This window comes from Pelophylax lessonae, assembly GCF_965119305.1.
Source record: "Pelophylax lessonae genome assembly, chromosome: 5".
Classification (NCBI taxonomy): domain Eukaryota; kingdom Metazoa; phylum Chordata; class Amphibia; order Anura; family Ranidae; genus Pelophylax; species Pelophylax lessonae.
The window spans coordinates 381313319-381340362 of record NC_138772.1 but is presented as its reverse complement, the minus strand read 5'-3'; the positions used below and the strand labels follow the sequence as shown (position 1 = coordinate 381340362).

At 45.2% G+C, this 27044-nt stretch overlaps 1 protein-coding gene across 7 annotated transcripts in view; it reads right to left on the bottom strand.

Moving 5' to 3' along the window:
• Window positions 1-12941: 12941 nt before the first annotated feature.
• SPIRE1 (spire type actin nucleation factor 1) overlaps window positions 12942-27044 on the bottom strand; it is a 294445-nt gene continuing 280342 nt past the window's right edge. For all 7 annotated transcript variants that reach the window (XM_082258304.1, XM_082258305.1, XM_082258306.1 and 4 more), the window contains one exon: window positions 12942-14311. In XM_082258304.1, coding sequence (XP_082114430.1) covers window positions 14053-14311 — 259 coding nt within the window. In that variant the 3' untranslated portion in view covers window positions 12942-14052. The remainder of the gene's footprint in view (window positions 14312-27044) is intronic.

Here is a 27044-nt window from a genome sequence, read left to right as displayed (position 1 = left end):
TTTTGCTGGAGTGCTTGGTCTGGTAAAGGAAGATAAAAAAAAAAAAAAAATTACTGGCTGAATAGAAGTGAACTAAAAAAAACAAACAAAAAAAAACAAAACAAAAAATAAAAAAAAACTAAAAAAAGAAACAGAAGCCGCTAAACACATTTCGGAATTGGTAATCTGTAATACAACAACTTTTTTTGTTTTTTTGAGTTTAATGTTGCTTTAATTAGAGATTTGAAAATGCAGCGATGATTAGATATCTATATATCATGAAATTGTTATCATCAGGTAAGGCTTCCTGAATAAAAACAGAGACCTGTGTTCCTAAATAGGAGGAACACAGGATCCCTGTGTTCATTACTGACAGAAGAGCGGTCTGCCGTGTTTTCAACAGCAGACCGCCATTTTGTCCCCACAGGGAGCGATCGTGGGTGCCCCGCGGACATCACGAACGCCGGACCCACCGATTGGCACTCCCTGTAGCCAATCGGTGCGCACGCGGCACCACAAAGTGGCGTACAGGAACGTAGTTTCACAGGACAGAGCCGACCTGCCGCAATATAAGTCAACAGGTCAAGGCAAATGGTTAAGATCACACTGGTTAAAACTCAACTCTTGACTAAATGTCCTTAACCAGTGTAAAAGAAAAAACTTCAGGCTACAATAATCACCTTCAATCCAGAACAGCCCCAGCAGTACCTCTTCTCTGCCACCAGATGTCTAATTCTTCCAAGCTCCATATATCATTCAGCTTTGAAGATTAGAAAAAGGGGGTTTGTGCACCTGCGCCTATGGGTCACCTCAGAAAAAAAAAATTATTAAATATGTGCACCACGAATTACTATAGGAATTAATAAATAATAAACAAGTATAAATGTGAAAATATGTAAATAGGATGTGCAGCCGCAAAAAAACTCCTTCTGCCACGGAGATAAAATAAGAAATAAAAAGAGGGGTAATAATATACCCCACGTTTTCTGCGTTTGCAACTAAAATGTGTAAATGTAAAATGGTGATTACATTTCAAAAATATATAACGATACCATGAAAATATAAAAAGCCCGCACGCACCATAGACACTAATACAGTATGTAACAAACAGGCTCTGAAAGGAATAATGATATAAATAGTCCTTATTAAAGATAACAATTATTAGTGTCCATAAAGATCAGTCTATACTGGGTGTAATAGTACACCATGCAGGGATGTAAATCCAAGGTAGGAGCCCAAAAACAGATCCAGGTAGAGTAGTGCTTGAAATGAAAAGAGGCGAGGGACCACCGCTGTGCTCGGGGGGTGTGTGTCAGAAAAACTCACCAGAAAGGTTGGATCCCCTCCTACCTTACGGCAGGGGGATCATTCAGGCTTAGAGATAGCTTATTCCTCCTCCCAGTGCATTCGCAGGGCTGCTGGTCCTCCCGCAGTTCCTGATTATGGGTTCTCCTATGTATCCCTGTATATAGACTCCGTGGGTATCGGATGTCAGAAAACAGGAAGCCTCATAGTGAAGTCAAGCATGTGCTTCCATGTGCTGGATCAAAGGGATCCATATTTCAAGCACTACTCTACCTGGATCTGTTTTTGGGCTCCTACCTTGGATTTACATCCTTGCATGGTGTACTATTACACCCAGAATAGACTGATCTTTATGGACACTAATAATTGTTATCTTTAATAAGTACTATTTATATCATTATTCCTTTCAGAGCCTGTTTGTTACATACTGTATTAGTGTCTATGGTGCGTGCGGGCTTTATATATTTTCATGGGAGCTTTGAAGATTGTAGATTTGCTCTGAGTACAAAGCCTCGCCAAAGCACCCTGGTGGGGATTTACTAAAACTGGAGCAGATAAAATCTGGAGCAGCTGTTTAAGGTACTGTAATCAGTTTCTTAGTTTAGCTTGTTCAGTTAAGCGTTGAAAATAAAAGCTAGAAGCCAATTGGTCGCCATGCACGACTGCTTCAGACTTTAGCTGCTTTAGTCTTTTGAAGCCCAATTCGAGGAAAAAAAAGTTTTCCCATGCAGTGGGGCTGTGACCGCATTGCATGCATTAACTGCTCGTTAGGTTTGTCCAGGGGTGACCAGAAAGCTTATACTCACCCAATCCTCCACTCCAGTGGCAAACCGCGCTACCCCATGAGCAAGTGGTGGACTGCTCCTGACGTCCTCACATCCACAGCAGGTCTATGGGCTGATGTCAGGAATGGTCCACAGCACAAGACCGCGGGGGGCAGGAGCTGTCTTGTGCAGGGAGGATCGGAGGATTAGGTAAGTATATCTCCCTTCTCCAATCCCCTAGACAAAAACATGCAGTTCATCCTTGCAGTGTGGGCACAGCCCCGCTGCAAGAGAAAACTATTCTTGGTCTAGAGTTGGGCCTTAAAAATTCCGCTCATTTTGTAATAATGCAGAAAGCAGTGCTGACATTACATCAGCAACACTCTCTGCATCAAGCCTAGGGAAGAGCGAAGCAGAGCAGGTGATCAAGTGGTAATGTCGTATGTTTTGTTAAGGCAGACCATTAATTCAAATGGGCTGCCTTATACACCAAACAGGGTGCATGAAACATTTTTTGTAATACAGTGCACCAAAAAACATTACCGCACATTGTTGTGGGCTGCAATAAAGTTGTACTTGCAAAATGATTAAAAACGAATTGCACTGCAACTAACACGCATAGCATGTGCTTTTGCCTTTTTCAACAACATGTGTAATATTGCAAGCATTGCAGCAGTGCAACAGTTTGACCCCAGCCTTAAGACGATGAAGATAATTCAAGCTTTCTATAAGGGACTACCAAATGTACAGTCAAATCTGAAAAACAGCTGGATTGTTTGACAATTAATAACGTGAGAGCAATAATGTGAGAGCAACAGGAGTATCACTCCATACAAACCTGCCTTTGGTTGCATATTGGAGAATTCAATCCCATTACCCAAAACCTTTTTTTCCCCCTGAGAAATCCTGGCAGAGGATCTGGAAAAATTGATTTTTTCAGCACCATCAACCTGCCAGAATCATTACAAGGTGTTTTCTGATAGTTCCTAAATTCTACATTCTGTGCTTCTCTGCACGCAGCACAGATGGATGAATCCCCCTGATCAGCTACTGAATTCTGACAGCCACCAGCAGCCACCAGCAGCAGATGTCAAAATACCTGGACAAAAGTTGCATCTGATTTTTGTTTGGCTTCTTTGATTTTTCAAGGTATGGTAATTCAAACACTTCCTGTAAGGTCACTAGGACAGCAAGGGGAAATGTCCCCAACAGGGACATGGAGCACAATAAAATGCTGACAAACTTTCTAGCCATTCCAGAGTCTATCCAAAAGGGGAAAACATAATGAGTGAAGTTCTACTTTTAAGGCAATCTCATTTTAGACGAAAAGCATACTATAAAGCCTAGGAGAAAACTCAAGCGCCATACTAAGTGCAGCATATATGGGCTTTATTAGAAAACACAAGAAAGTTACTCACAAAGGTGTAAGCATCAAAGGCATGTAGTATGTGTAGTTGGCTCTGTAACAAATCATCCCTGTCTGTGGAGCGACCGTTCAAGATGGCCTCTTGCGGCTGTTTCTCCATATATGCTGCATTTAGTATGGAGCTTGTGTTTTCTCCTAAGTTACCTCCAAGTCCCTTCTTGCTTGCACACAGAGCTGCCTTTCAAGTGAGCTTATTTATGGACTTTCCATGTATGGTCTCTATATAGACTGTGTCCAACCCTTTGACTATAATCAGAACCAGTCGGGCCCACCAGTACTCACAAGTTTGCGCCAATATCCTTGTAATACTATAAAAAGTAGTCAAATATATTTTTGGGGAAAACTTAAAAAAAAAAGAGACCTTTTTCATTTAAAAAATTGCATGATCCCATATTTGGTAATGTGCATATTACAAAGCCATTCCGAACATTCTAAATGTGCTAAGTTCTTGATTGGCACAAATAGGCCCTAATCTGGCCATAAGTTGGGGAAGAATTGATTTTTGTAAAATCTTACCGTAAAATCCTTTTCTCTTAAGCTCATTGACAGACGCAGTCCTCTTGATTAGTAACACATTGGGTTATACTGCCCTCTACAGGAGTAGGACACTAGACAGTAGGAAAACGTTCTGGCCACACCTTAGGGGCAGTCCCAGAGGGTATATCCTCTCACTTCCTGCTACAGGATGTCAGTTATGTCACAAAGCAGTGTCAGAGAATTTAACCAAACCCCACTCAAAAAAACTGAGGGGCGGGTACTGCGTCTGTCAATGAGCTTAAGAGAAAAGGATTTTACGGTAAGATTTTACAAAAATCCATTTTTCTCTGTCGCTCATTGACAGACGCAGTCCTCTTGATTAGTAACACATTGGGACGTCCCAAAGCAGTGCCACAAATGAGGGGTGGGATAACAGAAAAATTCAACTCTAGAAGGCCCAACCGGTGCCGACTAGAAGTCTTAAAGGCTCATTTAAATCAAATAATGAGACTCAACTGAAAATCCAACGGAAAAAAACACTCGAGGTAGACCACCGGTCTCCTCAAATTGAGGCCTGCAGAACCTTGCGGCCAAAAGAGGCATCCGACGATGCCATCACATCAACTTTATAAAAGTTTGTAAAGGTATGAACCGACGATCAAGTAGTCGCCTTGAAAACCTGGACCACTGACGCCTGATGGCGGAAGGCCCAGGAAACACTAAGCGCCCGAGTAGAGTGCGCCTTAACAGGGAACGGGGGATCCCGCCCCTTAATAGAATAAGCCTGTACCACCGTCTGTCTGATCCATCTAGGGATGGTCGCGGCAGAAACAGGCAACCCCTTTCTAGGGCTATCCGTGATCACAAAAAGTGAATCCGTTTTACGAAACGAGTTCGTAGTAGTCAAGTGTACCCTGATTGTCCGAACCCCATCCAAGGAGTGTAATGCAACCTCCCAAGGATGGCTAGGCTTAGGACATAGGGAAGGTACACAATATTCTTATTCAGATGAAACTCTGAAACCACTTTAGGAAGAAAGGATGGATTCGGATGAAGAACCACCTTATCCCTATGAACCACCAGATATGGGGAACGACAAGATAATGCGGCGAGTTCTGACACCCTGCGTGCAGAAGTAATGGCCACCAAGAAGGCCACCTTCTGGGATAATGTAAGCAAAGGAATATCCCTGACCAGATTAAGATCCCAGGGCGGTAAGGGCGCGCGCACTGGCGGAGCCAGGTGCCGCACTCCCTGGATGAAATTCCGCACCAAGGAATGAGTAGCCAAAGGTTTCTGAAAGAAGATTGCTAACGCTGAAACCTGACCCTTGATAGTGCTCAAGGACAGCTTCTGCTCAACCCCCTGTTGCAGAAAAGCCAAGATTCGGGTCACGGAATATATACGTGGAGGAAATCCAAGAGATTCACACCACGCAATACAAGACTTCCATGTGCTGAAAGTCGCTTTCCTTGCTTTAATTAGAGTAGGAATAACTGAGGCTGACAATCCCTTGTCCTTCAGTACATGGGTCTCAACGGCCAGGCCATTAAGCCAGCAATTGTAAAGCAAGATGGAAGATCGGTCCCTGAGACCGCAGATCCTCCCTGAGAGGAAGTCTCCAAGGAGCGTCCGCGACTAGCCTCACCAAGTCGGCGTACCAGGCTCGACGAGGCCAGTCCGGAATTACCAGGATAACTGGAATTCCCTCCACCTCTATCCTGCGAAGAAGTTCCCGCAGTAACTTGAGAGGATGGAAGGCATACCGTAGCTGATACTGCCCCCACGGGGCGATCAGCGCGTCTGCTGCGTCCGCTAGAGGATCGCGGGCGCGAGCTACAAACCTCCGCACTTTCCTGTTGAGCCGAGACGCCAACAGATCCACATCCGGGATGCCCCAATGAAGGGACAGCTAGTGAAATACCTCTGGATGAAGAGGCCATACCCCTTGATCCAGAATCTGACGGCTGAAAAAAATCTGCCTGCCGATTTCCCACCCCCGGAGTGAATACTGTGGAGAGAGCCGGAACAAACCGTTCCGTCCAATGAAAGATGCTGGTCATTTTGATGGCCACCAGGACACTCTAGGTGCCCCTTTGGCGATTGACATAAGCCACGACCGTGGCATTGATTGGATCCGAACCGGGCTGCCCTAGAGCTGCTCGGTCCAGTAAATCAGACAAAGTCTGATCGCTCTCAGTTCCGATACCTTTATTGGTAACCTGGATGCTATCGGAAGGAATGACTTCCCCTGGTTGAGCATCGGAGACCGAAGCCACCAGACCAGAGACTCCCTGGTCCGCTCGCTCAACCGGATCCGATTGTCGAGAGAATCGAGATTCCGATTCCATTTGAGAAGAATCTCCTCTTGGAGAATTCGGGTATGAGACTGGGCAAACGGTACTACCTCTAAGGAGGCCACCATCAGTCCCAGCCAGTTGACGGACAGCAACATCCGAATCGTTGACTGAACCTTCTGGAGTTTCTCCGCAAGGAGAAACACTCTTGCCAAGGATCTCCCAGATAGTTCAGTCTCCTGGTGGGACCAGGAATGATCTTTGGGAAAAGCGAAGAAAACGCTGATGTCCTGCGAAGATGGGGATATGAAGATAGTCATCCTAAATTTCTATGGACGCCAGGAAATCCCCGATGCAGGGAGGCCACCACTGTTCGCATGGACTCCATCTTTCCCAAGTTCAGAATTTGGACGCACCTTGCCCTCTTTCCTGGGCATTGTGAACAGGTTCGAATAGAACCCCTGAAAACGTTCTATCCAAGGAACAGGAACTACCGCTCCCTGTAGCATACGAATGTTGGGAGGGAAGAATCGCACCGGTAGAAGTGATCGAATGCTCGATCTTGTATCTCGACCGTATGACCTCTTGAACCCCTTTGTCCGGGATTTAGGAAAACCATGGATCTGGAAACCAGTGAAGACGTCCCCCCACCCCAGAGATGGGTGGGGGCGCATCAGGCTGTCTTAGCAAGAGAGTGCTCTTGCTCCCCAGTGAGATCCTTTATAATCTCACCCAAACAGGCGATCCCCTTGAAAGGGGAGATTAGCCAACCCATACTTGAAACTAAACCAATGGCAACCACTGGCCTAAAGGTTGACCCTATCAGGGAAAAAATGAAGCGGGATTCCGCTTTCACTCTTCGATCCACCGGATCCCTAAAGGATGGAGCGTCCTCCAACGGGATAATAGTGGCTTTATCTGGAAATCGGTGAGTCCACCACTGGTGGTACCGTCCATCTTTTAAGGAGGGATTCCTCAAACGGATAGCGCCTAGCCATGCGTTTGGAAATAGCAGGGATACGTTTCAGACGACCCCATTTGTGCAAAGGAAAATCCTTTGCCATTTTGTTAGGCTAACTAGTACCAAAAAGGAATTTCAGTCTCAGCTACCTCTGCCGGTGTAACCTCAAAACTTAAGGTTTCCCGGACAGACACAACTAGTGCATCCACCAACGCTCTTCTTGTGCTATGGTGGAGGCAAAAACGTCCTCCTCACTGTCTGAGGAGACCGTACCTGAGACAGCAGCCCCAGAAGAGGGACCTGCAGCTACAGTGACCAGCTCAGAATCCGTATCTGAAGTATCAGATGAAATAGGGGTAGACGGGGGTCGTTTTCTTGACCACCGTCCCTGACAGGCCAACTCCACCCGGGATACCAAAGACTCCAAAACTGCTGATAATGCATCAATCCAAGTGGGGTACTGGAGGGTCCTGCGGCCACCTCGAGGGGATCAGGTGGGGATACATGTGTGGCAGGGTCCATGATTATACAAGACACTTGCCAGCGACAAACAAATTGCAAAAAAAAAAAACTTTTTTTTTTTCTTTGTAATCCCCCCAGCACAACAGCGCCCCTCAGTGTTACCTGCTCTTTTGGACCACACAGAGAGAGAGAGAGAGACCCCAAGGCTCACCACCTGATGCACAGAAGTTTTCTATCAACCTGCCTCAGCGCTGTCCTGTTACAGACAGGAAGTCTTTGGCCCTTTTTCCCGGGTAAAGGAGGCGGCTCCGCCCCTTTACACGCCTTCTGGCGCCTCCCGGCGCCTCCCATGTTTCTCCACGAGGTAACTGGTCACTTCCAAAATGGCCACCCCCATGCTGGAGACACGAGGCTACGCCAAGATGGCGGCCCTGCGCGACCTGTGGGGAAAATGGCGGCGGCCTGTGGAAGATGGCAGCGGCCTGCGGAAGCGCTATCGGTCTGTGCGGCCTGCGGGGAGCTGTGGGAGGATGGCGGCCTGTGGGAGGATAGCGGTCTGCGGGAGGATGGCGGCGGTCCAGGCACAGGCATTGGCCTGTCTTGCAATCTTATCAGGTAGGATGCTCTTTGTATGTGGCCATCATCACAGTATTGCCACTGACCTTAGTCATAGTCCCTTAACAGTGCCCACTATACAGTGACTTTAGATAGTCAGCTCCCAAACCAAGCCTCCTGGTCTTTTATTCACACAATCACACTCAATTGGGGGATCTGTGACCTGTTATAGGATAGAGGGGAGACCCAGAATCCTGAGTGTCCGACCATCCCAGGGAGGGGCCCGCGTCCACCAACAAACCCGTCAGGGGGAGAGGGGGAACATTCTACTCACCATACCGGAACCAGGCGGGCGCCAACTCCTGACAGAACCCCTCTCCACCGAAGTGGGGGGGCTGTCGACCAATACGGACGCCGTGACTCAGTTTCCAACTGGTCGTTGGCGTCCAGGCGAGACGTTTAACTCACAGGGTCAGTCCCTGTCCAGTGGGACTATGTCGCGGCCGACCCAGCGCGGAGCTAGGGCCTGCACACGCTCGCAGGCTGACTGGGGTGACCACTGGATCTCAACATCCAGCCCGTCGCCCAGTTCAGCGTCTTTCTAAAAAAACTTGCCAGGACCAAAGATCCCAGCAAGGAACTTAGGTCCTTACTTCTAACTAGACAGAAAAAAACTGACATCCTGTAGCAGGAAGTGAGAGGATATACCCTCTGGGACTGCCCCTAAGGTGTGGCCAGAACGTTTTCCTTCCGTCTAGTGTCCTACTCCTGTAGAGGGCAGTATAACCCAATGTGTTACTAATCAAGAGGACTGCGTCTGTCAATGAGCGACAGAGAAACTATGCTTACTTTTTGAGTAGACCCCTTACAGGACTGCCCTGTAACAAAGCTCAGACTGGCTGAGTTTTAAACAATGCGACACTGCCCCTGCTTGACAGAAGTCGACCGGTTGATTGACTTCGGTCGAAGGGACAAGTTGGAAAACTTATCAACCAGAGGGTACAACTGCTGATCGGTGTAATTCTCTGGTGCCGCTGTCAAGATACAATGTTTCAGCATGGGGGAATCCTCCATCCACCTCACTTGGGCCCAATGGCTGAAGAAAAAACAAACAATGTATCGCCAACTTTAAAGGCTAAATTCACATTTTGGAACACGTTACATGTTCTAGCTCCTGCCTCCAGATCCCCTGATCTCCCCCTTAGTGTGATAGTGGAGGATCTTCTCCCCGCACCCGCTGTCACTTTTTGAAAAGTAGGTGGCTTCACCCACACAGCCACGTCATTCAATTCACAGTTTCTTGTGAATTAATGAACTACAAGTACCGTCCACCACCGTGGCTGACAGCTTGTAGTTCTAAATGAACAGCCTGTATGAAGGCATAAGGCAGAAAACTGCAGGATTTGTCTGCCAAAGCGTGACACTATACCTCTGATCCACTGACCATGGGTGCAATATATGCATTTATTTTTTCTAGAAAAATGAACTTATCCTTTGAAGAGAAACTGCAAAAAACAAAAAAAAAAAAAAAACAGAAAGGGTTATCCAGAACTGAGAAAGTGATTTATAACAGCTATTATGAAGAACAAACATTGAATATGCTGAGTAGAAATGAAATTACAATACACTTACAAGTCAATACACAGATGCTATGGTAAGATTTCAAGGCATGTTTATTGTTCTCACAGAAGCAAGGCAGCTGCTGTGGAGAAATCTACAGGGTAACAAACATAACAAGTAACGGAGCTGTTGATGGGTTGAGGTTCATAATAACTACAATCAATGTAGGCTCAAGTCACCATAAGAGCACATGGTAAGGGTAGGCGACCTCTGGCACCCTAGCTGTTTTTGGACTTCATCTTCTATAGGAAAAAACTTGCTAGAGTGCCAAAGGCATTGTCAAATGATTTCGGCAGCTTGCTGACTATCGGAGGTAAAAGTGCCTCACATAAACCGTTAAAAAGCAAGCAAGAAATCATAGCAACACTGGTCACATATGTTTACACCACACGGTGTTTACACGGATTCAACAACTAGAAAATAAATGCTTTAAATAAAATTATTAGGAATGAACTATACTTGCAGTTTTAACATAAAAACTCATCTATGCAGAAAAGTCCTAGCATGACTAACAGAATGCGCAAACCTGACATTATATTACGGTCAATGTACATATAAATATACCTTTCCTCCAGTGTCAAATCTTCCTGCTTGTAATTATAAGAATGCATCCCAGTTATTAATAAATATAGTACAAGTATTTACATTAAAAAGTTTCTGTTTTGTGACTTTGCACCTGAAAGTGAGCCTGTTCCTTAGGTACCAGAGCATTATATGCTAAATGGCTGATCTACAGCTAGTGCTTTTTAGCTGCGTATGAGTAGCAGACTGCTCATCCAGACTGACCGACAGGAAGGTGTCAAGAGGCGAAAAAGACATCACTGGAATATTGCTACAGTCCGCTGATCCTGTGTATAGCAAAGCCCAACACTCATGTTCTGAGTAGCTACTGTAGGTACTGTACAGTATAGAAACGACCTTACTACATTTCAAAGGAACTGAACTTTTTTAAAATTAAATATGTACATTAATGACCTGCTTTGCGGCTAATATGAAACCTGTACAACTGTTTTGTATTGCACTAGTGTAAGTATCACACATTTTACCATAATGTTATGACACGGATTCTACTCTTTAAAATGATCTGTCGTCACAGAGGCAACCAGTTTAGTAGACAGTAAAAATATTCAGACCATTTATTTTGTGTAAAAAATGAAAAAACTGTGGCATTAATGGCATAACTCTGACAAGTGTAGATGCCTTGTGGTCATGGAGCCCAGTAAAATTTGTAGGAACATATTTATTTATGTCCCTACATTAATACTTCCTTTAGTGTTTGCCTCAATTGCCACCTTTCCTGGACATGTATTCCTTGGAATAGGTTTGGTCTTTCTTTCTGCTTGTTGTTCATTTTCTGACTTAACGTGATACTAAGCACACATTATTTAATTGACATTTTCCCTGCTATTTCTGAATGTGGATGATGGCACTGTAATTATTTTTACATTTAAAAAAATAAAAATACATACATACATAATATATACACACACACATACATTATATATACAGTAAACCCCCCTCCATTGTGGGGGTTACGTTCCGGACCCAGCCGCGAAAAGTGAAATTCCGCGAAATAGAAAAACCCTATTAAAATGCATTGTAGGCATGATTTTTTTACTGTCACTGTACGTGTAAAAGCATTTTAAGGTCTTTAAACACACTTTTAAAACAATAGAAACTAATTTAAACACATAAAAGATACTAAGAGACATAGCAAGAGCTATGAAAAACACAAAAATATTTCATCTTTAATGATTTATATAGTAAAATAACATTACAAAAAAAAACGCTAATTACCGGGACCGCAAAAACTGAACCGCGATGGAGCGGGGGATTACTATATATATATATATATATATATACATACATACACACACACACACACACATATATATATATATATATATATATATATATATATATATATATATATATATATATATATATATATATATACACACACATTATATATATATATATATATATATATATATACACATACATACACACACTTTTTTTCCTAATTGATATCCAGCTGTTACATGACCCAGCTCTTTCCCAGCCTGTCTGCAGGGAAACATAAGCAAGGGGAGGGTGTCTAGTCCTCTGCTGCTGGTCACACGTTAAAAAAAAAAACAAAAAAAAAACAGCCTTTGGAATGCAGAGTAAAAAGAAATAATTCATATCAAACTGTTTTAAATGGGCAATAACATGGCGTGGGTGGATTTCTGCACAGGCTGTGTCATTCATGCCCCTCCAGCCTGTATCTTAGAATAACAGGGAGGTGAAGCCACAATCAATCAAGTAGTAATATCCGACCCCCCATTGTGTTTAGCTGGTTAGTGGACATGGAGGAGCATGGAGTGGGCTGTCATTTACCACTGTATATGCATCACATGGGCTGCTCAGATGTGCTAGGGAGGAAATGCTCAGCATATAAACTGAGCATGTGCAGAGTTGCCTCAGCAACTGCAAAATTCCTACCTGAATTGGGGAAATGTACAGAAGGTGGAGATGGAGAACAGCAGGATCAACCAGGTTTTTTGCCGAATATAGAAAAAGGATCTCATAGTGAGGGAGTGAGTATGAACACCATGTAATACAGCACTGATTAATAGTTTTTTTATGATGTGGGTTTAGTGACATTTTAAAGAAAACCAATTACTTTGTCTTTTCAGAGCAAAGTAGCAGGTTCTTTTTGGCAGCCCACCTCCTCTGCTATTGATATTTATCTTCCCCTGGGTCCTGGGTATAAACCTTAATATGGCTTGACACGACTATGCTTGTGCCTGGTGACTGGCTGCACAGGTGCCACACACTGCATCAAATGAAAAAGGGGAGAGGGTCACATGCACCCCTTTATCTAGAAGTACAAGGTACTTTTCAAGGCCAGGATCCTCAAACTGGCCAATAGAGAAGCACAAGGAATTAAATATCTATCATGGATACGGTTACTTTGCTCTGAATGATCCGATCCTAATGACAGGTTTACTTTGATGAGAGAGGAATAGGTATGCTGAGGCAGACACCACGTGGAAGTGATACACTGACAAATGTGCCCTCTTTGTACTGAGAATACAGTACAAAGAATGACAAAGTACAAGGAAAAAAAGGGGCCCAAAAAAGTCCTAGTTGAGAGACAAAGTCGCAATAGTCTCCGAGCACCATGTTAGCAGGGTGACCTATAATAGCTGTTCCTACATGTCTGGTATGTGATCAATGCCACAGCAAGAGCAGGAGTTCCTAGACTGAGCAATACATTACATAGAAAGAATGGTCCTGCCTACAACACGGTTGCCTCCAACAGACGGGAGATACACTTTAAAGGACATATAAACACTAATAAAGTCAACTACATGACTAATGAAGCCAGCACAAAACATTTGAGACTGTACCATATTTGTTTTTCCTCAGTAGCCAGTTTTAAAAACAGATCCTCATTCACACATTTTCTCCAACACCCGTTTTTGCACTAAATCCACAAACCTGGTGGGAGGATCTACAAGCTTTGACACATAAAAAAAGATGGAACGATATTTGGTTAGGGAAGACATAATTTGGCACTGAGGAAGAAATAAAAGTGCTATGATTCTCTAGCTAGTCACTTCTGAGTGTTTACTTGGGGACAGAAGTTTCCAGCACCATACTGCGTCATACAGCTATGTACCTGATAGGCCACTATCTCAGCAGAGCTGCTACTGTCTTTAAGTAGTTCCTCCACACAAAGGCAGCGTCCTATGTCGTTTTGGCGACAGCTAATGAAGATAATGATTGAATAAATCTTGATAATGAAAATTACAAACAGGAATGTAGATATGATGTAAAAATAAGACATTGCTCCTCTGTTCAGCAGAGCCAGGGGATATGCACTCTGTGAGGTAACAGTGCCAGCTTTACCCTCATGGGTCTCTCTTGCAGGTAGAACATTCCGATCTCCAGCAGAGTCCATGTAATATAGTCTCATTACAAACAGATAAAAAAAGGCAAAAAGTTGCATTCTTCCAGTGCAAAGGAAATGCTGCATCTGGGACAGCTTGTGTGTATGCAGCCTGTTTTGAGAGCACATTAAAAAATAAAGGGAGTGTGCTATTCTTGCAGAATTCAAGCTTGCTTGAACCCTTAAAAAAATAAAATAGCAACAGCCTGATTATTCATTACACCGAAGCAGATTAAAGAAAAATAAAACATATTAAAAAGGCACGAGAGTCAGATCTCATTTATCGTTCTCTCAGTCGGCCGGTATTCATGTGTCCCCGTGGATGACAGGTAGAATGACTGCGTCTTCCTTTTTAACCGGGCTCGCTTGTTAGCCAGTGTCAGGCTGCGGCGGCTGGAGCTGATGATATCCGAGATAAATTTCTTACAGTCCACACACACCTCCATGGTGCTCCAGTCTTCCATGAGCTCTTTTGGAAACTGGAGGTCATCATCTGACTTCTCCCCGGATTTCGACTTGGAACCCAACCTATACATAACAGAAAGACATAGTAAGAATAAAGTAGAACTATAGGCACAACTTTTAAATTTTGGATAGAGTAAGGGAGGGTTATAACCCCTATAAAAAGGTACATTTTTTCCATCAATGTCCCATTGGGGAGATTTACCTTCACGTCCTGTCCCAATGGCAAAACAGGATGTGATGGGAGATCTCTGCAAAATTAAAGGAATCACTTGGGGACCCCTGGGTCACCAGAACTAGTGTCTTCATTGGATTATTTACCCTCTATTACTTTTCTAGGGACAAGCCAAAATATGCAATTTACCTTTTACTTTCAATGATAACGGTAAACAGGACAAATAGAGACGGGGGACAAGGACAATGATAAAAACTGACAAGTGTTCTAATCCCTTTCCCTCTGCCCAAAACTAAAAAATGAGGTTTTTGACTTACCGTAAAATCCATTTCTCTGATGTTCATTGATGGACACAGCTCCTTATATTCTTGACCATTTGGGTTATACTGCAATCTACAGGAGTAGGACACTAGGCAGAAAAAGAACTTGACTATACCTATGGGCACTCCCAGGAGATATACTCCCCCTCTCTGCTATAGGAACTCAAGTTTTGTTACAAGCAGTGTCAGAAGTAATAAAACTCCATAGAGAGGGGTGGGTGCGGTGTCCGTCAATGAACATCAGAGAAATGGATTTTACGGTAAGTCAAAAATCCCATTTTCTCTTTTGTTCATTGATGGACACAGCTTCTGAACTTCAGACGGTACTGGCTACAGGGGGTCACCAGCGTGTCTGTGTTGTCTGCTAGCAGATCCCGTGACCGTGCTACAAACCTGTGCACCTTCCAGTAGAGCAGAGGCGCCAACAGATCCACCTAGGGGGTGCTCCCCAGAGACACAGCTAATGAAACACCTCCAAATGAAGGGGCTACTCCTCTTGGTCCAACGCCTGCCGACTGAGAATATGCCTGTTAATTTTCCAACCCTGGAATGTGTATGGCGGAGAGGGCTGGAACAAAACATTCTGCCCACGAAAGAATGCCGGCTACCTCCAGAGCTGCCAATACACTTCTTGTTCCACCCTGGTGATTGACATAAGCCATGGTCCTGGCATTGTCCCATTGGATTCACACTGGACACCTCTGAAGGCGATCCATCCAGTGATTCAGGCACAGCCTGAATTCCACCACATAGATTGGGAGTCTGGACTCTTCTAGTGTCCAAACTCACTGAGTGGGGTGGCGATCCAGGACACCTCCCTAACGAGGACAGACTGGCATCCGTGGTGACCACTGTCCCATACGGGGGGGGGGAGATTTGCCCTGGTGAAGAGCTGGAGAGCGAAGCCACCAGATCAGAGACCTGTTTGTTTTTCGGCTCAGCCAGATCTGATTGTCCAGACACTTCGGACACTTGTCCCATTTGGCTAAGATCTCGCTTTGCATGGACCTCGAATGGAACCGTGCAAACGGTACGGTAAAAACCATCAGTCCCAGCACCCTCATGCAAGTCTGGAGGGATGACCACCTGCTGGACAGCAAGAGATGAATCACAGCATGCAACTTCTGGAGTTAGTCCACAGGAAGGAACTAGAGCCGAGTCCAGAGTCAGGCTCAGATAGTCAGGTTTTATGGAAGGAACCAGGGCAGACTTCTGAAAATTCATAAGCCAGCCAAACTCCGTAGAGTTATGTCCACGTTATCCATCAGAGCAGTAGGAGGCTCTGCTCGCAAGAGAAGGTCGTACAAATAGCCCAGAAATGTGATTCCTCGCTGCCATAACACCAGCACCAGAGCCAACACCATTGTGAAGACCTGAGGATCAGAGGCCACAAACTGATAATGCTCCTCTCCCACAGCAAAGTGGAGGAAGTGTTGGTGACAGACACATATTGGAATGTGTAAGTGTCCTTGATTTCAATAGAGGCAAGTAAATCCCCCTGATGAAAAGGATGCCACCACTGTGATAACAGACTCCATTCTGAACTCCATTCTGAACTTCTGTACCTGCACAAAGCAGTTCAGGGCCTTGAGATCCAGAATTAGACACACCTTGCCTTCTTTCTTTGGGACGGTGAACAGGTTTGAATAAAACCTCTCAAAATGTTCCGGAGTTGGACTGGGAACAATTACCATTTGAAGTAACCGGTCTTGCACCACCCCAAAGAGGGCTTTCAATTGGTCCAGGGACAGTGGCACGTTAGAAGGAAAGAACCACTCCGAAGGGTAAGAACAAAACTCGATCTTGTAGCCAGACTATCACTTCGTGGACCCACTTGTCTTGCACCAAGGAGGTCCACGGGTCCAGAAACCAGCAAAGATGTCCCCCCCACTCCAGGCACGGGTGAGGGCGCACCTTCATGCAGAAGGAGCCTTGTCTGTGGGTTTGGAGAACCTCGCTTTGGACTTGCCAGACCAAATTCACTTGGATCCTCCCGAAGAGGCCTTAAAAAGCTTTGAACCCTTGTGAGCTGACCCTGAGGGACAAAAAAACTTCCTGTGAGCCAAGAAGGACAGGCCACGTCTGCAACGAGGTTCCTTACCCTTACTAGCCTGAGGAAGAAAGGTGCTCTTCCCCCCTGAGAAACTCTTAATGATGTCATCAAGGGTAGCTCCAAAGACGCGATCTCCTTGAAAAAGGAAGATCAGTTAAGGCTTTTTTTTTTTTTGTTTTTTTTTAGAGGTCTGGTCCGCAGATGAATATTTGAGCCACAAAACATGCCTAAGGACCAATGCCGAAACAGACAGTCTAGAAATCGGGGGAGCCGCATGCAAAGAGGCATCACAGATAAACTGCAGCCTCTGGTCCGCCAGCTCGGCAAAGGCAGGGGGGAGCTGCTCATTCTCTAGGTCACGGCGTAAAGGCTTAGCCCTCTCGGTCAGAGTTTGTGAGACCAGGGCAATGGTGAAGATCGGTCTGAGTGCCGAGCTGGCCACAGTGAACATACCAGCGATTCTTCTACCAGAATCATGGTTGCCTTATTTAATCTGGAAACCGGGGGATCCACCACTGGTGGAACAGTCCACTTCTGAAGGAGGGACTCTTCAAATGGGTACCTCATTGCAAATCGCTTAAGGACCAGAAAGGGACGTTTTGGACGTTCCCACACTTTTGTGACAAAACTGTCAAAAGGAAGGAAACGGAAACACCTTTGCCGCTCTAGACGGCTTGCGAGTGCCAAAGGGAACCAGAGCCTCCACCACAGCTTCAGCTGCGTCCTTAATTTTTAAAGTCTCATGCACAGACACAATCAGTGCGTCCACCAACGCCTTTTCCTGCGCGGCTACAGGAGTGGAGGAATCATCCTCACCATCTGAAAACTCAGGGCGCGAGGTCGCAGACCCCTCAGAGCAGGCCCCGTCCGTGGCGGCTGGATGAGATTTAGAATCTGAGGAGACAGATAAAACAGGGTAAAGGGCGGGGGCGTTTTTTACAACCCTGCCACCCAAAAGCCACCTCCACCCGGGACACAAAGGACTCTAGGACCGCAGTCAGTGCATCAATGGTTGGGTCCGGAGGGCCCTGCAGGCTCTGAGAGGGGGTCAGGTTGGGAAATGTGATCCAAGGACCCCATGAGGAATAAGGGTACCCCACAAAAGTGCAAAAAAACACTGCTAAGGGACACCCCGACCGCGCTGGTGCCACCACCCGGTTGCCGGCCACAGAGCACCCCCTGATCCTGCAGCAGAGAGAGGGAGGGAGAGGACCCTACCAGTCTCCCCACCACACCAGGCAGTCACCGGCAGCACCAGGCTCAAAGCTAGAAAGGAAGAGGCCCAGCAGTCAGCCCCAGGGGATAAGGAGGGGCTCCCACAGCTAAAATTGATGTCTAGAAGGCTCCACAGTAATGGCCGCCATTCAATTCAATGCCGGACTAATGCAAAATGGCCACTGTGGCTACACAAACATGGCTGCCAGCTTATACAGAAAATATGCTACAACAAAATGGCGGCCCTACGAGGCTCTTAAGGACCCAGGAGGGATCCCTTGGCCCAGGCAAGACACAGAGCAAGAAGGGGGGCCATGGCAGGAGCCCCCCCACCCCCATTGCCAGTACAGCACACTTCCCCAGCCCAGGATATAGCCAGACCACCATAGAACCCCAGTATAGGGGAAGGGGGGGGGAAGGGGGGCAGAGGGGGTTGATAGATGACCCACAGGACCATCAGACTCAAGGGGGGGCCTAATGGGAAGGAGGGGAACCCGGGGGACCAACTGTCCCAGGGAGGGGCTTGCATCCTCCCCAAAACCCTACAGGGGGAGAGGGGGGATAGCTACTCACCATACTCAGGAACCAGGTGCGCACCGCTTCAGACAGAACCTCCTCGCCATCGCAATGGGGGGTCTGTCGGCCAGGAGGAATGCTGCGACGCAGGCCAAGACCCGGTTGTATGCAGCCTCACGAGGCGTTTAACTTGCAGTCCAGCCCCCGTTTGGTGGGGCTATGTCGCGGCAGACTTAGCGCGGACCTAAGGTCTGTGCCCGCTCCCTGGCCAGACTTGGGTGACCACTGGATCTAGATTATCCAGTCTGTCGCCCAGTCCGGCAGTTGATTGTAGATCTCACAGGGGAAAAAGACCAGGAGAAAAAAAATCTATATAAAAAGAAATAATGTCCAAGACCAGAGATTCCAGCAAGGAACTAAACACAACTATATAAGCGCTAAGAAATCCATCCGCATCACATCATGTATTAAAATGAACAATAGAAGTCCAATAGGGGAGTCTTTTGTTTAAAAAAGTCTAATAAAGCAATCATGAACAATGTGATAAAAACAGTCCTGCTGTACCTGGCAGCTTTTGATCAGAGATGAAGGAGGAACTCTGGAGCAACATGAAAAACAAAAACAGGAAAAGCGCTCTGGGTGCAGACTGCTTTAATAAAAGTAATTAAGCAGCAACTCACAAACATTAGGTCATGGACAAGTGTGTGCAAGATCCACCGGGTGGTGCCATTCCTCTGTGGATAGCACGGTATGCCTAAAAACTTGTGGAGCCGTGGAGTAGGAGAAACGATGTGTCCCGGTCATTTGGCACAGGCTAACGCTGCAGAGGAGGGAAGACGGGTGTCCCGGGGCCCAGGAAAGCACGGCGCGTTTCTGAGCAACGGACATGCGCGCTCTTTCAGGTGCCTGACCCGTCTCCCCTCCTCTGCAGCGTTAGCCTGTGCCAGATGACCGGGACACATCGGGATTAAGGTTGGCCACCGTTTCTCCTGCTCCACAAGTTTTTAGGCATACCGTGCTTTCAACAGAGGAATGGCACCACCCGGTGGATCTTTACACACTTGTCCATGACCTAATGTTTGTGAGTTGCTGCTTATCTTTACTTTAATTACTTTTATTAAAGCAGTCTGCACCCAGAGCGCTTTTGCTGTTTTTGTTTTTCATGTTGCTCCAGAGTTTTGTTTTTGTTTTCCAGCAAGGAACTAGGTCCTTACTCCTGACTAGGCAGAAAAAAACTGAGTGCCTATAGCAGAGAGGGGGAGTTTATCTCCTGGGACTGCCCACAGGCATAATCAAGTTATTTTTCTGCCTAGTGTTCTACTCCTGTAGGGGGCAGTATAACCCAGTGGTCAAGAAGATCAGGCGCTGTGTCCGTCAATGAACGAAAAAGGAAAACGTTTTTTCTTTAGTTGTAGTAAATGTGGATTACTGATTACTGTAACTAGTACAAAAAGTAAGGGTAAATATCCCCAACAGCATCTCAGTAGAAATGAAAAGTATGACAATCAGAAAGCGATCATTTAAATCAGCAGGGGCAAACTGGATATTTATTTATTAACCTAGCAAGTTAGAAAAAAGTTCCCTGCCCGAGAACCTGCAAGTTAGTCTTTTTTGCAAATACATACATTGAAAATGTAAAGAGTAATCTAGCCCAGGGGTGTCCAACAGTGTTGCTATAAAGTAAAAAAGAGCCTACGCGCTGACCATAAACCAGATGTAGTAAATAAGAGCAAATATAGAGTGTGAGAAGCAAAGATTAGCAGCCAATTCTTAGTAGTGTCACCACATACATAAAGGCAAATTAGAGGTAAAATCGGCGCTTAATCAATCCCACAAAAATTAATAAATATGCAAGAATAAATGAACACAAACTGGAAGTGACAATCATAAATAAATCAATCAAATAAATATTAAATATATAAAATGGTGATGTGGTTAAGTGCACTGTGCAAATGGTGCAAGGAAGTGAACCACAATAATAATCAATAAATAATAATCAATAAAAGTCACTATAAGTGAAAAAAATGACAGTGAAATAAAGTGCAAGGTGCAACTAACTGATCAGATCAAAACAAGAAAGAAAGGGGGGGTCTGATGTGGAAAGCATAAAAGTGATAGTAAATACACAGAAAGATAATAAGACTGTGTGGCATAAAAAATGTGCAGAAATTATAAAAACTACCCCAGAAAAGCAAAACAGGGGTAAAACTCGCAAATAAAGTAAACACTTTATGAAAATAAATATCCAAAAAAGTTCTTAAGTTCATAAAAAAAGACAATAATAACAAAGAAAAAGTGCTGGCGTCAATAAATGTTGCCGGATCTGCGGGAAACTGCGGTCATTCAGTTGGTGCGGGAAACTATATCACTGCGGTGGTGAGCGTGTATCCATAAATAAGTGAAGTGGCCGCTCACCTCCAAATCACTCTTATAAGAGTGTTTGTACCAATAGGTAGCAGGGTCTCTACTGTAGGGATAATGGTCCAATTTCCGGTAGCCAAGGGGGAAAAAGGGGGGGTCCCTTTAAGATAAGCTCCTTAATCCTTTAGGCAGCCAGCATCAATTATCAGAGGGTACAATGTCATAGGTAGGGTTTGAAGCACCGATTCGGCCTTTGTTTCTTCCCTGATAGGAAACGAGGCTTTCCGCTCTGTGCATGTATGAAGGTACTTCGATCCGTGCTGGGAATTGCTGCAATAGATGTCGATATCTCTACACTGGCTTCAGGAAGCCACCTCAACCCATATAGCCACAGGTAGTTGCAGGGTGCATGTAGGCTGATTACCACCCCAAGAAATGTCAGTGAGGATGCCCGGGTGCTGACATGTTTCGTTAGCCTACCACGCTAACTTCATCAGAGCCTAGGCACATTTTTTATGCCCCACAGTCTGTTTATCTTACTGTGTATTTACTATCACTTTTATGCTTTCCAGATCAGACCCCCCCCCCTTTCTTTCTTGTTTTGATATGATCAGTTAGTTGCACCTTGCACTTTATTTTCACTGTCATTTTTTGTCACTTACAGTGACTTTTATTGATTGATTATTATTGTGGTTCCCTTTCTTGCACAGTGCACTTTACCACATCACCATTTATATATTCAATATTTATTTGATTTATTTATTTATGATTGTCACTTCCAGTTTATGTGTTCATTTATTCTTGCATATTTATTAAATTTTTGTGGGATTGATTAAGCGCCGATTCATTTTACCTCTAATCAACAGTGTTGCTAACTGCCCGAAAAAACAAGGCACTTTTCTCCCAGCCCTAATAGAAAAGTGGCAATAAAAAAAAAGCTGTGGTTATGCTGCGCGTTACTTGCGAGTGATGTTATGGCGCATCGCGCCAGGCCCGTCAGCCTTTAAAAAAAAACCAGGAGCTAAGCAGCCGAAATAGAGGAGCCCTCATGGTAGTCTGGTGGACTGTCCAGGCCATCCAGATTCCACAGGGAGTTAGGGACAGAGTCATGCAGCAGCCCAGCAGCTGCCCAGGCATCCACAGCACACAAGCAAGGCAAGCCTGCGTTCTCAGACTTCCTTACCTTAAGATATCAGATGATACTTCCCACATATGTACATGCAATCTTGCTTGCAATCACCTTTGTGGATAGAAGGATGGCATCATGGAGTTATGGAGAGATAGAGGGTGAAAGTGATGAAGGGATGAGGTAATAAATAGAGGTGGTGATGGAGGGATGGAGTTTTGGATGGAATGGATGAGGACTGATGGATCAACAAAGGACAGAAGGAGACAGGAGGGGATGGAGAGATGGAGGCAGGAGGGGATGGAGAGATGGAGGCAGGAGGGGATGGAGAGATGGAGGCAGGAGGGGGGTGGAGGGATGGAGGCAGGAGGGGGTGGAGGGATGGAAGCAGGAGGGGGTGGAGGCAGGAAGGGGTGGAGATTGGAGGTGATAAAGGGATGGAGGCAGAAGGTGATGGAGGGATAGAGATGGGAGGGGATGGAGACAGGAGGGATGGAGGCTGGAGGTGATGGAGGGATGGAGACTGCAGGTGATAAGAGGGATGGAGGCAGGAGGGATGGAGGCTGGAGGTGATGGAGGGATGGAGACTGCAGGTGATAAGAGGGATGGAGGCAGGAGGGATGGAGGCTGGAGGTGAAGGAGAAAGGAGGGGATGGAGTGACGGAGGCAGGGATTTTCCCTCACTTTCTGTGGTGGCTATGGAACACAAATTAAGGGAAAATCTCTCCAGTTTGACATAGGTGACAAAAACTGATGGGACTAAATAATCCGCCCTAATTATATGTAAAATAAGAGCAATATTGTTTTTTTTTACCTTAATATTCACTTAAAATCACATTGCTAGTTGCATATTGTACTTGTTTGTAGCTTAAATACTGAAATTTGCACTTTAAACTGCAGTTTTGTAACTTTTGTAAAATGCCAGTAAAAACTTGGCTGTGCCAGTAAATTTTGGGTGTCCTGTCAGTAAATTTCAATCTGGTAGGTTGGTAACACTAGTGTCCAACCTTTTGACCTTCCTGGGCCACATTGGAAAAGGAATTGTCTTGGGCCACAAATCAAATACACCAACGATAATGATCGGGGATGAGCAGAAAAAGTCAGGCAAATTGCAACTTATCACTGATAATGTACATATCTGAGTAATAAAACACTTAAAAAAAAAAAAAAAAGCTTAAAAGTCCAGTAAAGAGATATTGTCGAATTTTTGTTTGGTCACATGTGTTTGCAAACTGTAAATGCCTTTTTTCAATACATTCCAAAAAGAAAACCACAACAACATTTTTAAGTTTATGATTATGTGTTGGGTTGCGTTTACAGCCATCTCGGAATGGAAAAAAAAATCCCTTTTTTTTCCCCCATTCCATTCCATCCCCTTGTGGGATTTTATATGAGGTAGGCTGCAGCCAGTTAGGTATATCCTAGCGTGGACTTTATTACTATTATAGCCATCTTGGGTCGCAACTAAAACAAAAAATATCTGCACTTCTGGGTAGGGGGGCGTGCGCCGCTTCTGCTGTCATTAGTCACAGCACAAGTCGATCAGCGGGGGCCAGCCAATGGATTTCTGCTGACACCGGTTGATTGCTGAGGAGACACACTAAAAGAAGCTCTGCATATGTAAACAATGCAGAGCTCCGTCATGTTAGCAGGTATGTGCAGCCGGTGTCATTAGTACAGTGACCGTGCACATTTTTAACACTGATCACTGTATTAGTGTTATTGGTTCCCACAAAGTGTCAAAAGAATCAGTTAGTGTAAAATTGCCCCCCCCCCCCCCGCAATATCACAGTCCCTATTCTGCCTTTTTTAGGCCACCTCCCTTGCCTTGGACAGCCTCTTCTGGAGTCAGGAGTCTCTCGGGAGTGTATAACACAGCCATACACCACTCACAGCAGCCTGGTGCCAGCCAACCACCAACACCGACAGGCCTTGTACCAGCCAGCCAGTCACAGGCACTGTACCAGCCAGCCAGTCACAGGCACTGTACCAGCCAGCCAGCCACCCACCACAGGGTGCCAGCCAGCCACCACAGGGTGTCAGCCAGCCACCACAGGGTGCCAAACAGCCAGCCATCCACCACAGGGTGCCAGCTAGACATGCACTGCAGGGTGCCAGCCAGCCATCTACCGCAGGGTGCCAGCTGGCCAGCCACCCACCCACCGCAGGGTGCCAGCAAGCCAGCCACCCACTGACCCACCACAGGGTGTCAGCCAGCCACCCACCCACCACAGGGTGCCGGCAAGCCAGCCACACGCCACAGGGTGCCAGCAAGCCAGCCACACACCACAGGGTGCCAGCAAGCCAGCCACACACCACAGGGTGCCAGCAAGCCAGCCACCCACCCACCACCACAGGGTGCCAGACAACCACCCACCCACCACAGGGTGCCAGACAGCCTCCCACCCACCACCACAGGGAGCCAGCCAGCCACCCGCCACAGGGTGCCAGCCAGCCACATGGAAGAGCAGGATGCTGCAAAAAGAGAAAAATGTCCAAAAAGACAACGGACAGAAGAGAAACCTTATCGTGGTCGAATAGATGCCATGTTCAGTTTTTTAATGGGGCCTCATGCAGAGGATTCTTCTGAATCTGCAATAACGACCCTGGATTATGAACTTCATCTCTATTTGAAGGAACCAGTAATTGACAGAAGAAGTGATCTCCTTCAGTGGTGGAAAGAAAATGAGGCACGCTACAAAAGACTTGCTTCTCATGCTAGAAGATACCTTTCTGCTCCTACTTCCTTGGTACCAAGTGAACGTTTTTAGTGAAGTGGCAGCAATATATGAAACAAACAGAAGCCGTTTAACTGGTGAACATGCTGAAATGTTATGCTTTCTGCACTATAATATTGTTCTACTTAACTGGGAGTATTGAAAGTGAGTAGTACTAGTGTCCAGTCCACTGTCTTTTGCACTGCAGCTACTAGATTTATTCATTGCAGACAGTGAGTGCACTCCTGCAGCATTTTATGTAAATTTTGTTTTGGGAAGCCTTTAGTTAATTTCCCAGCACTTTATTTTTTACAGTTGTCTACAGTTGTCTACTCTTCTAGGACTCGTTCGTTCACATAATGTGAAACTGATGTACCTGCAAGTGAAAGCTGTGCACTTTTCCTATCAGTTTTCATGCAAGTGAGGTGTGAAGAATGAGCCTTTCATCTGTTTTTCATCCGTTTTTTTACATCCACTACCAATGCAAAAACAGATGAACAACAGACCGTTTGTCCATTTACATCCGTTTTTTGTCTGATCCGTTTTTTTTGAAGAAAAATAGGTCATTCATCCGTTCAAAAAAGCAGACATTGACGAAAGCCGATGAAATGGATGTTAAGGGACGATCATCCATTTTTACATAGAGATGCATTGATGTCCCTTTTTCATCCATCAACGGATGGATGAAAAACGGACAAACGGACTGTATGTGTGAAAGGGGCCTTATGCTGGTAATAGAAACAGTCACCAATAGCCATTTGTAAAACCTGAATTTTCTTCCATAAATTATTGAAGCTTCTCTCAGGGATTAATTGTTAATTTTGGGTAGTAGGAAGTAGCGTCGGGTTGAAAGGAAATTTTATAACAAAAGATAAAAATACCAGCCTTAAGACCTATTTTCTACTTATAATGCTGGCAACAATATTCATTTTTACCAGCCAGACTGGTAAAATACCAACACAGTTGGCAACCCTACCTACAATCGGACACTGGGCTTACATTTTTACTCTGACAAAAAGAAAATACAAGCAAATTACAGCACACATGGCTGTCTATGAGAAGTTTAGCTGCACAATAAGAACAAATTCACAGATTCATATCCTCACACACATCCATTGCAGAGTGCTTCTATTTAATGTAGAATGAAGAATTTGGTCTTTGCCCCCTTGACCAAAGATAAATTGTCAGACGCTGGACAGAACAGGATTTAGAAGTTGTTCAAGCTTGTACAATGATGCAGATCTAAGTAATATTGTTAAATATCTTATATGTTTTTCGGTCTTGAAAATTATAATAAAAACCATTGAAACAGAAGATGTCCATGCTTTATGCTCGGAAGGTGTTAGCACAAGCAGCAGCTGCAAGGCAAAGAAAGTGGCACTGTGTAACAATCAGCAGCTTCCCTTAATAACTTCAATCCTTGGCACTTTCACCCCCTTCCTGCCCAAGCCAATTTTCAGCTTTCAGTGCTGTCGCACTTTGAATGACAATTGTGTGGTCATGCAACGCTGTACCCAAATTACATTTTTTGGGACAGATAGAGCTTTCTTTTGGTGGTATTTCTTTTGTGGTATTAATGATAAAAAAAAAACTAAAAAATGACCGAAAATTCAAAAAGTAAGGAAAACATTTTTTTTCTTAGTCTCTGTTAGAAAATGTTGTTGAGAATAAGTAACTTTTCTCCTTCACTGATGTGCACTAATAGGCTGCACCGATAGGCACTGATGAGGCAGCATCAAGAGAGCAAGCGCAGCGAGAGTGGGACGATGTCATATGACGTCATCCCACAACGAGAGAGCCACCTTGCGTCCGTCATTTTACTATATGGCGGGTGGGAGGTATTTGAAAATGTAAACTCCACATTAAAGCCTTTAGGACTTAATTTCTTTAAGGTCCCATTCACACCTGAGCGATTTTCTGCTTGAAGCTCCAAAATGCTCAACAAGCCAAATCCCATTAATTTCAATAGCCCCTGTTCACATCTGAGCATTCTGTCACCTGAAGCAAAACACCTGTTGCTCATAGAAGTACATAGGCTTCTTTTTGGCAGATTCGGCCCCATGGACTTCAATGGGAACTGAAAATGTGCAACATGATCGTTTTACATGTGCTTTCTACTCAAACAGCAGCTCTCTACCCCTAAGGCTGCATTCACACTTAGGCGCTTTGAATCGCGGGCAGATTTGACACAATTCTGCCCCAGACTTCAAAACGCCCAGGTGTGAATGTCAAATTACACATTTCAGATGCCTCTATTTGAACGGCACCTAAAAATGTGGTGCGGTTCTGCCGCAATTGTCCCGCATAAATCACACT